We start from the raw sequence: 13,799 nt of genomic DNA on the forward strand, positions 1-13,799 counted from the left end.
CCTCCCTGACACTGAAGCTGCTGCGGCAAGAACCAAAATAAAAAAGTTTAAAAAAAAAACTCAACTGGAATTTGTCGCTTTACGAGACGACGCCGTTGGTCACGGAAAGATTTATTACATTTAATTTTGTTTGAAAGCTCTCACAGGAGCTCGGTCTCTGTCCTAAGTAGACATGCTGGACCTCGGTCTCACACACTTTCTTTTTTTTCTCTCTCTCTCTCTCTCTCTCTGAAGCAGTCGACCTTGAGCGTCGGCCTGGCCGCCTGACAACGAGAGGTCAATCCACCATATGTTCCCTCTCTAATTGGTGTGTACATGTTGGCACAAAGGCAAATAAATCATCGCTGATGAGTCGGATTTTTTTTTTTTCCTTCTTCTTCTTCTCGAGCGTGACAAACTCCAGTGTCACAACATCGGACTCATCTCTGGAACCATTTCAAGGGATTAGAAACTAATCTGATGGTAAAATAAAGATGAATTTACTTTAATAAATCCACCTTTATAACACCTTTTAATGACTAAAATTCTAAGTGGGTGACTATGTAACATTCATCTAAAGAAGTTAAAAAACGTTTTGCTAATCTTTCAACATTATTGAGTTTGTTATAGTAGTTAAATGGAAAATTACATTGAAAAGCAAAACGTGATGAATTCAAACTTACTTCTGGACTTTTTTTTAGATGGTGTGGTAGGACTTAAAACATTTCTGAAACTCCTCTGGCGAAACAACAATCTCTCCAAACTCAACCTTCACGCTAAAATAAAATCTAATCCGACAGATTCTCAAATTCCACTTCACTCTCTCCTAGTCTCGCTCCCTCTCAGTGAACTCATCGCTGTGTGCATTTTTGTTCCCCATAATGCACAATTCATACATTATTTAAGGGTTGATTCTTTCCTCTTAACTCGTCCAAAATTTAAGGTTGATTCTTAACTCTTAACTCTCCAGCACCTGAACATGCTCCGTGTTTGTTTGTCCTGCTGCAGATATAACTAGATTAATTTATCTACATTTTCTTTGTTATTTTGTTAACAAGGAATGGAGTGAAATGTGTTACTGAGGCCCAGACAAGACGGCGATAAAACAGCATAAACAGAAAATAAAACATAATCAATAATACAAATAAAGGTTAAGCTCCTTTACAAAGTAATAGAGCTATATAATAAAGTTAGTGTCGACATGGCAAGGCAGCTGTACAAGAGTCTGACAGCTGTAGGAAAGAGGCTGTTTCTAAGTCTGGTATTCGTGCTCTGGATGCTCAGCAGCCTCTTCCCAGAAGGAAAGGAAGAGGGCGATAGATAAAACAGGTAGGAACAGGCATCATAAAAGAAAAGAGTGAGGATAACATTCACTTCCACTCACCGAAGAACTCGACACCACAAGAAGTTAAACACAACAGTTTAACACCAGCTGTCCTCCAGCGCACAACCACAGTCTGCTAATGTGGGTCTTTGTCAATGTTGATGCACAAAACTTCTAAACCACAAACACACACACACACACACACACACACACACACAAACACACACAGCAATTACGCTCCATTTCATGCTCCGGTAAGTCCAGCCGTCGGGCAGATCTGAGTTACATGACACTACACAGCTTCTACACCTGTCTAATCCACACAAACATTCAGCATATTTATGAAAAACCTGTATCTTTAAAGCCTTCAAAAAAATAAAAAAGCGAGCACAGAAAACTCCATCACAAACTTCCGTTCGCCTCATTGAAGCTGCGGCGACTCACATCAGCTACTTTAGAAGCATTACAATCCAATAACTTCTCCCTCCACGGCTGTTTGTCTCGTTTACTCCCCGCCTCGTCTCATCTGGGCAGCGGCGGACTCTAAATTACCTGTCCCCGAGACAAGACTCACAATTGGAGCGGGATTGGATGACCACCTCTTTTTCTTTTTTCTTTTTTTTCGATTAACGCCGAACATCTTGTGACTGCCGGAGACCCTTGGACGTGGACGTCTGCGGCATGAGAAGTTCTGGGCTCAGGTCTTCAATAAGTCATGTGGCTAAAGTGCACGTTGAGTGCTGAAGTAACAGCGCAGCTAGATTGTAAAGCAGATGAAGAAGCAGGAGAACGAAAAAAGTTGACTTGAGAGTTTGAAAAAAAAAAAAAAAAAGACAGGAAAGCACATTTCTCTGTATTGGATTGCTGCACTTTCCAATATAAGAGGCACAGATGAAATCACTTTTTCATGAGAATTCTCTTTCTTGTTTTCATCCATTGTGAGTAAGCTAGCAAAATGTTTCCACTCACGAGTCTTCCCATATTTCACCAGTTTGTTCGAGGGATAAACTTCACCTGTTTTTCTTTCGTTCACACATCATTCCTGCTTTGATTTAAGCTATGATATGAGTGCAAGGTTAAAAACCAGTCACAAACAAAGTTCATTTCATTCGTAATTGTGATTTAAGATGAAGTAGAAAATTGAAAGGTATAAAGTGAATGTGTTTGTAAAATGGTGTGAAAATTGTCGAACTGTCAATCAATGTTTGTGGTTGAGAGGAAGTCTTCGCATCAAATACAGAAACAAATCCGCTACATTATAAGCCACACAACAGGAATTAGCTCTTAGATTGATCTTGTTGTTATTGTAACCAATATTTATTTTGTTTGAATCAATAATATGTCTGGGACTTAAATCCTACCACAAAGCTAGCCAGGCTTAGTATCTAATAAAGTCAGGCAAACAGGAAACATTACGGTAATATCCGACACCTGTGCCTGAAACTGTGCAAAATGACAAACAAATTTATAAAACATCAAAAAAAATCTGTATAATTGTTAGAAATTAAGGGAAATATCTAACTGACAACAAATTATTAATCACTGAATTTAGGGGTGTATTGGCAAGTATCTGGCAAAAAGATTTGTATCAGGATACAGGGACAACAATACAATATATTGCGATACTGTAGGGATATATTTGTAATATTGTCCAGTACTTGGTGGACTTGACTTTGGTGCTGCAGAATTTATAGACCACATGACTCTTGACAAAGCCATAACTGCTTTCATTTCTTTAAATATGTCAACATATGTCAAAACATCAGCTTTAGAAGCTGCTGGAGTCGACTGTATCCCCTCATCCTCAGTCTTTATCTCTTTCGGGATCTGCGTAGGACTTAATGACTGCTGCCATCTAACGGTCGGAAGTTTAATTGCAACACAAAAATGAAAAAAAGCTTTGAATAATAATAATAAAAAAACTCAAATGATTATTTTAAATAGACTTTATTGAATAACCCATCACTGAGTGCTAGTAATAACCAACAAGAGAATACAGTACATCAAAAAATGAGCTTACAAACGCATTGTAGAATTTGTGAGTCTACTGAAATATACCTATAAGCATAATAAATATCCAAAAAGTGTGTTAAAAACCGGTCGTTTTGTGCAGAACGAGCACTAACGATTAGTGTTGGAATTATACATAAGAAGGTCAGACGACTTTAAAGAGGTGAAGCAAATGTTAGGCTTTTAAAACATTTGTTGACACGTTGTCCTGCAGTGACATCAGTATTTGGGTTGTAGCTCAGCTCAAAGTGGACAAAGAGGATTTGGAAGGCAGCCCGGACAAATTGGAGTGATGGGTCAACATCGGGACATCAACCCTGTGGCATCTGTGTCACGGCCCCGAAGAGATTACATTAAAAATTCAGCCTGTGATTTACGTGCGCTCTGCCCGGGTGGGACGACCCGTCACACTCCGCCTTCCACTTTTATCGCTCCCTCGCTCCGTTCGGGTCGACGTAAAGGGGCGTCTTTAAGACGTGCCACATAAACATGACTGACTAAGATCTCGTTCCGTCTCAATAAAACACCTTCGGAGCCCCGGCTTTGAACGTGATGCGCAGAGGAAAATATCAATCACATAAAGAGCTTAGATTTAATTTGTTTTATGCTCGTCCTCACACCTGGTGACACGCGGGAACATCCGAGGACGAACCTTGAATATTTCCTTCAGTTATTTTAAAAATTACATTGAAAAGTTGTTGAAAAGAAAAAGGTCTTATTAAAACTTTTGAAATTGAAATGTTCTTGAGTCAAGAAAGCTTTCAACAAATGAGTACTGTATCTATTTGTTCCTGCATTTTCCTGGTGATTAAACATCTCATCAAGATTTCAACACCTCAGGGTTTGACTTTACTTTTGTAAATCACCTAAAAATCTGTTTTCATTGCCAAGTTTGGTTTCGTATTATACAAAAAAACTGATTTTATCCAATTTCAAAACAAGGTATCAGAACGTACTCAGCCTTTTGTGCGAGGAAACCAGAGTTTCCATAGAGCATTGTATTCTATAGTCAATTTTCATTGGACTCATTTTTGGGGAACTTATTTTTTGATATCTGATGGTGTCAAACTAATAATACATTTTTTTACGTTAGTTAATAACCGACATACAACAATAGCTCCTGTTTAAGTACTCAACATGTACTACAGTCTCAGATCCTCAAAAACATAAAGATCAGGCAACAGGTAGTTTTTATAAACGTACAAATCTCAGGGATACGTTCACAACTTTTCTCCCACTTTAAGTCCATGTAAAACACCTCGACAACAATAATGGAATCGTCTCGTCTCTTGGAATGACTCTTGAGGGATTCATTAGAAATCATCCGGTCCTACTTTTCATACTTCGCTGCACACTTCAACTTTGAACATTGTCTAGTATTAGATTGTCTTGATCTCGTGTGTGTGTGTGTGTGTGTGTGTGTGGATGAACCCAAATGCAATCTATTCATTCGGCGACATCCTTGTCAAGGTCGTACGCAGCATCCTCAGACCTCGGGACTAATCCCGGCGTGCCGCTGGCGAGCACACACACACGTGCGCACACTTGCACACACATGCACACACACCCACACACACATGCTATCTCATTACGCTTGGTAATTTATGACCTTAAAACCTGTGTCCTCTTCTTCTTCTGCTGGCTCAGCACTTCCCGCAACATCTCCGTTTCCTTTCATCTTTCAATCATTTATTTTCCTCCCACCCCCTGCTGCTCCTCTGTCTCCCCCTCTGCTCCCCCCTTCCCTTCCCTTTCCTCTTCCTTCCTCCTCTTGTTCTACTTTTTAATAATTCATCCTCTGCTCTCACTGCACCTGCCCCCCCATCACCAACCCTTGGGAAAAGCTTCCACTGTCACGGGCCAAGACCATTAATCAATCCCTTGTTTCTCCTCTTCTCTCCATTTCTCCCTCCCTCCATGCTCTTAACCTACCTCCTCTCCTCCATTTTCAGCACCTATGTTGCTCTTCCGATTCCCGTCTCGGGTTTCTCAGAATTATTTTCTCCTCTTCGTCCAAGACGTTTGAGACTCAAGGCTACTGTACATGTTGCAATTCCACTTCATATTTTAAATTTGACAAGACCTTCTGTGATGTTACACATAAATGGATGAATATATATTATAATATAATATATAATGCATCACTATTCTTCCTACTATTTTTTATTTTGACCCATAATGTCTATCTTGGACAGACTACAGCTAGCTTTGTTTACATCTACCTAAGCTAGCAAGTAGAAACCCCCTGGTCTCCAAATACCAACTGTGTTAGCATCTTGTTGACTTTTCCGTTGACCCGGGTCTGGTTTTACGGCGTAACTCTTTTATGGCCGGGGTGTCTTGGCACGACTGGGTTCAGGAGGTTCTCTTGCAAGTGTGAAACGGTGAAAACAGGTCCAGTGTAGGTGAAAGTGTTTCTGCCTCGAGTGGAGGAATCTGAGCATCTTGGATGGATCGATGCAAACTCCTTCAGCCATGAGGACAAGATGTGAAAGAGATGAGCCAAAAAGCAAAGCTCCTGGTTTATCGCTCGATCTTTCTTCGATGGTTGTAACCTTAATGGGTTAGTTCACCCAAACTCATTTTCTACTCAACCTCATGTCGACTCAGGGTTGGGATTATTTTCAGAGTAATCTGTGTCCTTAAGGCAGAAATGTATGTTTGTTTGACCATCATGACTCGTGCTCGTCTGTAACGGCCAACTTGTATTGAATATTAAGAATATAAAGATTAGAAAAATGGTTTTCTAAAAAAATTGTCTATATTTTAAGATTGTTTGTAGCTAAAGCTCCCAGTTTATTAATATCTCCCGATCTTGCAGTGTCTACAAAACTCACCAGTGTCAGCGTCAGCATGGCCGAGATTTATGCTGATAGACTAGGATCTTAGGCCGAAAGCAAGATTAAAATATAGATTTAATTCAATTTAATTGGAACGATTTCCTGTGTCGAGGCTTCAACACAAGAGGGACGTCACAGACGAGCAGTATGGAGGTTGTTGGATGTTTGTGAGCGTGTCGTATTCGATAAGGAAAATGGAGCCCGTCATATGGACTTACATGTCTGCCTGTAACTCAAAAAAAGAAGGATTAATACAAAAGCAAATCCCAACCCTTAGTCGACATAAGGGTGAGTACAGAGGATCAACCTTTTAGATTGGGTTATGAGCTCCATCATTCAGGAGAGACTCACGGTGAGATAGTCAAGCATGTCATTGGTGACGTACATGAGGAACCAGACGAGTTTCAAAATCTCAAGTTGAAATTTCCAGTCTGGTTCTGAACCAGTCGAGAGTATCGGTAGCGAACGCTATATACCAATGTCCCCAACTAATCATAATACAAAACTAATGGCTACTGGTACATTTGACCTTTAGCTCCTTGCTTGTAGGTCAGTGAACTCGTAGAAATATCTCTGTAAACAGAGATGACTTGATGTTAAGTACTCCAAAAAAAGCCACTTTTATATCTGTGTTTTACATCGATCGTCCAATTAGTTGAGTAGTTCAGAGTAAAGTTGTGTTTTAAAGAAAGCAGAAGGCAATTGCAGCAATTTTTAGATGCCATGAGTTACTCAGTCAACCAAGTGACTCCTGTCACAGAAGCTAGTGAAAGTTTATGTGTCCAATTTGGTTTGAAGTTTCTCCAGCTGGGGCGCACCCATCAACAGATTTAGAAACGACCTCTCCTCTCGGGAGTGATGCTTTTATTAGCATCTGGTGACGGGAGGAGTTCGAGGAACAGATAGATCGAGTATCGTGATTATCGTTCTGTCCGGGGATGTTAGAAAACAAGGTGTCCACACTCGACAACCATCAGCTACAGTCTCATTCTTCCGCTCTTTTTAATTCAGGATAAACGGACTGATCACTCTCTCGCCATCATTGTTCCCGACTATCGTGTCATTTCCCTCCCCGCCCAGAAACACTTCCTTGTAAGCCACTGTTCTTATCAGGCGTTTCTCCGTTAGCAAATGTGTGTTAACGTCGTTGTTGCGTCTGAGAAAAAGAGTTATCAGATTGAACTCTTGCACCCTCCACTCTGTTTCCTCTGGCTGTTGAAGATAATCCACACACACACACACACACACCTTCTCTGCACACACACAAGTAGAGGAGGGAACTCTCACCATGGCGGAACCAGGAGAAGTCGCAGGTTTGCTTCCTTCCGACGCCCGCTGCTGCTGTGACTGGGGTTCAGAAACGAGGTTCTGGTCAGGATGTTTCTTCGCTGTTTCTTCTCGTCATGTGCCCATGTGTCACTTTCACCTCCCGCAGATGAGAAGATGTTCTTCTGGGGAAAAAAAAGAGGTGGAACTGTTAGGATGGCCAACATAAACGTATATACCAAACCAACACATGCATCCGTTCGACCACACATCTTGGCACGGATCACTTTGCCCCCGGATCGTTCCGGTTCTCTGGGTGAAGGTTCGTGTGTGCAGACACACTCGGGCCCTTCATTTATTTTCATGAGCTGGCATAGATCCGTGCATGTGGCTCTTACGCAAACATACACTTGTTTTCTTACACACTTTAGCCCAAACACAGCAGCATCGCTTCTTCACACATGCAGAGTCCTTCAAACTCTGTCAACCAATCCATCCCCATACTTATCTACCCATCTCTGTACTAATCCATCCATCTATCTGCACCTCTGTCTATCTGACCATCTATACATCAATCCATATCTGTACAGATCCATCTATGTATCCATCCATCTACCTATAGAACCAGCCATCTGTCTATCCATTCATCCATACATTCACTAATCTATTCATCTATCACTCCAGCCGTCTTTCAATCAACTCAGCCATTGGCGTATCAATCCATCCATCATCCATCCATCTATGTATTCATCCTTACAGCTTTACATTAGATCTTTCTACCCATTCTTCCATCCCATCCATCCATCCATCCATCCATCCATCCATCCATCCATCCATCCATCCATCCATCCATCCATCCATCCTTCCAATCAATCACACATATACTCATACTTTTGTCTTTCTATTTATTAATCCATCCCTTTATACAAACTTCTGTCTATTGATTGTCCAACAACCCATCTATCGATCTACCATCCTTCCATTAACTCTACTATCCATCTATCCACCCATTTATCCAAATATCTCTCCCTCGATCTGTTAATCCATTCATTCATCTAAACATCTATCCTCTTTTCTATCCATCTATCTATCGTCTTCTATTTACTTTATTATTAATCTTTCCATCCATCCATTTATTCAACTATCCATCCATCCATCTGTTAAACCATTTATCTAACCATGTATCTATTCATCCATCCATCTCTCTATCATTGTCAAGTAAAGTCCACTCCACACCTGCAGAGGGCGAACACATACAAAAGCAGCTCGTGGAACCCACATTCTTGCTTGTGTTGCTAGTGGGACATAATTCACCTGCGCACCCACAGTGATAGCATGGCTTAAATGTTTGAAGGTAGCTTAGTTTGCCTTTTTCACCTGGTCACAGCTTTTGATCAGCCAGAAGATGCAACTGGTAGGAAAAAAACTACTTTTTAATGAGGATTATGTTTTGAAGTCATGCTTGGTAACATTGTATTAAGATACATTTGTGTGAGCTTATTTACGCTTGCAATAACTTTGTTACAAGAGGAAGCTATAGTAACATTTTATTTAAGAAAACTTTGAAGGGGAAACGTTTATTGAAATGTATTGAGACTAATGCACATCTTTTGTTTGTCTATTTTGAAAGTTATCAACCTATTCCAACCTATTCCATTTCATCACTTGTTTATGTCCACTGAAATCATCGAACCATCTTCAAGAAAATAAAAAAAATAAAAAATAAGAAGAAGAATTGAGTTGTCCTTCAATGGTTGATGAAGCAGTTTTTCAAGTTTGACCAGAGTTGTGGTTAGTAATCATCCATCTATTCATACATTAGAATATTCATCCCTTTATCTATACATGTATTTGTCTCTCCATCCACAATCTGTTTCGATGCATTTAAAAAATATTTTAGAGTAAGAAAATATGGAATAAATACTTTTATAAATGTTTTATAGGTATAACCGCATCGTTTTGTCAAATATTGACTGTCCTGGCTCAATAACTGCAATATCTCAAACATATCTCTTTTTTTTCCAAACGTGAAATGTCAGCCAACTTGCCTTTGATACTGCACACACGCTTCTGGTCACGGACCGACCGCAGCAATGACATTTATAGCCGCGTGTGTTTGCTTGTTAGCGAGCGCCGGAGTTAACACGTCGATCGCTATGTCGGGCATGTTTGTAGCTTTTAAAAACCTCTACTGGAAATACATAGTGGTTTCTGACCAGGAGTTTAAATACATGTTCGACTTATTTAGACTAAAACTGGGATTTGTTTAGAGTGAAGTGCTTCTTCATAAAGGTAGCTCAGAGCAGGGGTCCCCAAACAACCCGGTACTGATCTGTGGGTCCGCAGAGAAAGGACAACACATTTGCATAATCTATTTTTTTATTATCCAAGTTGCGATGTTTTTTTTTGAAAAGTTACCAGTTCTCTTCTCACATCTGGGTCACGTGATATCTTAGCATGCGGAAGAGCATGATGAAGACAACAGAAGGCCAGAGTGGATGCTACTTTCTGTTATGTTTTTAACGTGATGTTACAGGTACGCTATAAATAAAGTTGTAAAAGAGTTCACAGTGGGTTCAGGTGTATTGTTATTATATTGAACATACAATAAACAGTTTTACGCTGGTCATATCATTTTTGTATTTATCCAGCCCATTATTTTGGTGCAGACACTTCCTACGTGGTGATGTCACACATTGCAAAACGTGATTAAAAATATGTTATGTTTACATTTATATTGAATGATTTATGTTTTTTTTTACTCATCAAAAAGCTTTTGAAGACAGCGTTTGTGACGTGTGTTGTCATGTGGGAATAGCCCGGACTGAAATGGTACTTGCGTTCCGTGGTGCAAAAAAAAAGGTGAGGGACCCTTGTTTTAGAGGACATTTTTAAGGTATTTGATGACTCCTGCCTTCAAATGTCTTATTTTTAACTTGTCACCGGCATAATTATGTCACGTATTCACGCCACAAATGACAGTGTCCCCAATGTGGACTAGAGGGATAAAAATACACACTCCGGATGATTAAATTGTGGCAGGTCTACCTCTCAGTTTCAGTGTGGTTTTCCAGGAGGACGGGTGGAAGGAAAAAAAAAAAAAGACACACAGAGGAAAGAGGTGAAAATGAGTATCAGAATAGGTGTGTAACTGGAGGTGGGCGCTCAACCAGGAGATGGAAAACGGAAGAATTCCAAAGAGAGATGCACAACAACACTTAAATAATTCCCTCTCAATATTGTTTTTTAAGTTTTATCTCAGAACACATCTCAAACTACAATTCCCAGAATTCAATAGCAACAGCAAAATGGCTGCCAGTCTGTGTCACTGATTGGAAGCACCTGGAAAGGCTTGCAGCCATTCAGAAAAGAACATCTTCAGAGAAAAGACAAACCAAGTTCACTCAGGCTCTCTCCAAAGACGCCAATGATCGGTGAAGTATTTTTTTCACTGTTTCAAATGTGTAACCTTTGTTTCTAACTCAAAAGGTTTACAACCTAATTTATTGACTGGACCAATCGACAAACAAGGAGAAAATAAAATGATTAAGTCGGAAATTTGAGTCGTTGATCGTTTCCTTTGGATGTCGAATAAGAGAAGAACTTAACAATTGTAATGATGATGCAAAAACTAAAGATAAAACTTTGATAAAACCAAACCCATCATCAAGATCTGTCATAAACCCAAGCAGATTTTTCCACCAGTCAGATGCTGTGGGAATATTTTTATGATTTATATCGTTGATATTCAACTAGCATCGTGAGAATCAAAGTGCAGTTCGCTTATTTCAAAACTTCAATTGCTTGTAGGTTCAGAGTCAGAAAACTGATTTCTGAGTGTGTGTTGTCTGGAAGCCACTTTCCGCCGACTCTGATGGGTAAACGATAAAAGTGTGGTCCATGTTATGTACTGAACATCAAATTTAATGGACTAAACAATTTTGAGCCAAATGGTTCTTTTTAAATACCAGGATGGGCCAAGGTTTACCATTAATGTGTGTAACTATTTGTATTCATTTTTTGGAATGCGTGTGTTCTTGTTTCTTTCCTTTGATATTTAACCACAGTTACGTTTTTTATTTTGCAGTTTGAGTTGAAGATTAAGGTTTTATGAATAGAAATAACAAGCAAGAAATGTCTGTTAAAAAAATGGTTTCAGTAAATCCCATAAATACAGCTTTTTGTCAAATAAGGGCTTAAAAAGTTGTAACAAAAGTAAGCAGGAAAAAATGGTATTAAATGATGTTGAAACAAATGTGTTACATCGTAGCTCCTGAGAGGATTATGAAAGAGTTGCACGACTAAATGATTGGAATGTAAAATAAATGAAACATCTTGAACACTTTTCCCTTTGTTTTCTTCAAAAACTATTCACACATCAAACAATGCACTGATGCCGATTCATGGTTTGTATGATAAGGTGAAACTATTGTAGGTATTTTGTCTAAACGTACAATATTAAAAAATTCAAACATTTAGGTTGTATACTGGATAAAGAGTGTATCCATTATTTGAAACCAGGTTCACAGGACTAATGATAGTCATTAAATAAATGTTATTTATGCTTCCTCAATTTAAGTTACTGTGTTTATTAATTCATATATTGAACCTAAATCCCAATATGTTCATTACACATTTCACCGCCACTATTTATGTATTAATAAATACTATATATGAAGGTCTATAAAGAACTATTTATTAGATTTGATTGATTTAAATTATGTATTACTTCACATTTAAAGTTTAATTCCAATGTTCCAATGGAATCTAAAGAAATGTATAAAACATAAATATTTTTATAGATATAAATTACATAATTATTTGTCAACATTAAAGTTGACGCCATGAGTAGCAGTTTGACTTTTGCCTTTAAAGCCACAGAAAATGTATTAATTAAAATAAAAAGGCAACAAAAGACTGTGATAACCAAGTGTTGAAAAACAAAGTTGTCTCATCGTTGACTTTGTGTGGAAAACAAGTCACATGTGCGGGTTGGAAAAACCATGAATGTGCACACCCGTGTCGTAAACACAGCATCAGGAAGTGAAGTGAGCAGAATTCGCTGGGACGGCTCCAGGCAGTAATTCACACCTTTTCATCTGTCGACTTTAAAAAAGAATGAGGCAGGAAACTGTAAAAAAAAAAGTTGTAATGAGGGATCAGGGAGCTCTCCCTTCTATAGACGCGATTATACACTTAATATTTGTGTCAATTTTGTGGTGTGACATCAAAAGACAAGCAGTTATTATTGCCAGCGAAAGAGGTTCTGTGAGAGAAAATGATAGCCAAATTTTCTGTTCAAATCCCAGCTTAGTGTTTATGAGGATGCAATATGAAGACTGTCACTCAAGAGGAGGGTTGGTATGAGAGTCACTGGTGAACGATGTCAATGAAAAACATCATTTGTGTTCGTCTCACAACTTGTTTAAATCCACTTCGAAAAGATATGTCCGCGTCCATTTTGAACATTTTGTTTTTGTACTTTCCTTATTAGATGGCGAGGATCCAACAGTTTACATTTGTGTGTTACAATCGATGCACACAAATTGTGTGAGAAAACGACAACAGCAGTGACTAAAGTCTTTGGACCATGTGGTGCTAAATAAATAGAACACCAGCAGAATCACACTTCTCTTCACCTCCATCAAACCTTCCCTGTTGTGTAAACAAAGTGTCTCTGCTGCGTCTATATAGGCAGAGAATAGAGACGAGGAGTAAATATCTGAGAACTGAACAGGAAGCAAGATTTTTAATGAAGTACAAGCGATCCTGAGTTTCAAATCAAGTGGAGAATTGCAAATAAACCCCCACGAGCATCGAACTGATGTCAATGTATCCTCCACAGACTTCCATCTCTCCTGATCATTTCCTTTCTCTCCTCCAAACCATTATCAGCTCAGTTCTATATCCGGCCTTCATTTCCTTTGTTACGCTTAGTGAGCCTGTTGAGCTACTTTAACACAAGCTTGTTAGCGTTAATGTTGCCGACATTAACTTGATGGTCACGTACACGCGTGCAAACATATTAAGAAGAAATTAAGGAAATGTGTTTGTTTTTTGTTTTTTTCTTTCAATACACCATCAATATTTACCAGAACTGCTTGTTTTCCTTGATATTTTTTTCATTTTTCATTACTTTATTTTATGGTTTGTGTGTTTTTTCCATTTTATTTTCTTACAGTTAACACGCAATTATTCATGTTTTGTTCAGTTTTGTGTTACAATTAGACATCGGGCAGAAATCGCTACGTCATTCGCAACTAAAGCAACAATGCAACATTTTTGGGATAACTGAGGACGAGAGGATACCCTCGACTCCAGCGTCTTTTAAAGCTGAAGTTTGGACATATTTTAGTTTCAAAACAAATGAAAGCAGTTAC

General features: G+C 38.9%; 1 protein-coding gene across 3 annotated transcripts in view; it reads right to left on the bottom strand.

Annotated features, from left to right (window-relative positions):
- Positions 1 to 13,799, bottom strand: part of strbp (spermatid perinuclear RNA binding protein) — a 93,173-nt gene that overhangs the window by 39,813 nt on the left and 39,561 nt on the right. For 2 of the 3 annotated variants that reach the window (XM_087791305.1, XM_087791308.1), the window contains exon 3: positions 7,441 to 7,604. In XM_087791305.1, the coding sequence (XP_087647431.1) occupies positions 7,441 to 7,443 (3 nt within the window). In that variant the 5' untranslated portion in view covers positions 7,444 to 7,604. The remainder of the gene's footprint in view (positions 1 to 7,440; positions 7,605 to 13,799) is intronic. The other variant, XM_087791307.1, reaches the window with a different exon arrangement.

The sequence above is a fragment of the Callionymus lyra genome, chromosome 5 (assembly GCF_982586985.1).
Source record: "Callionymus lyra chromosome 5, fCalLyr1.hap1.1, whole genome shotgun sequence".
Lineage (NCBI taxonomy): Eukaryota > Metazoa > Chordata > Actinopteri > Syngnathiformes > Callionymidae > Callionymus > Callionymus lyra.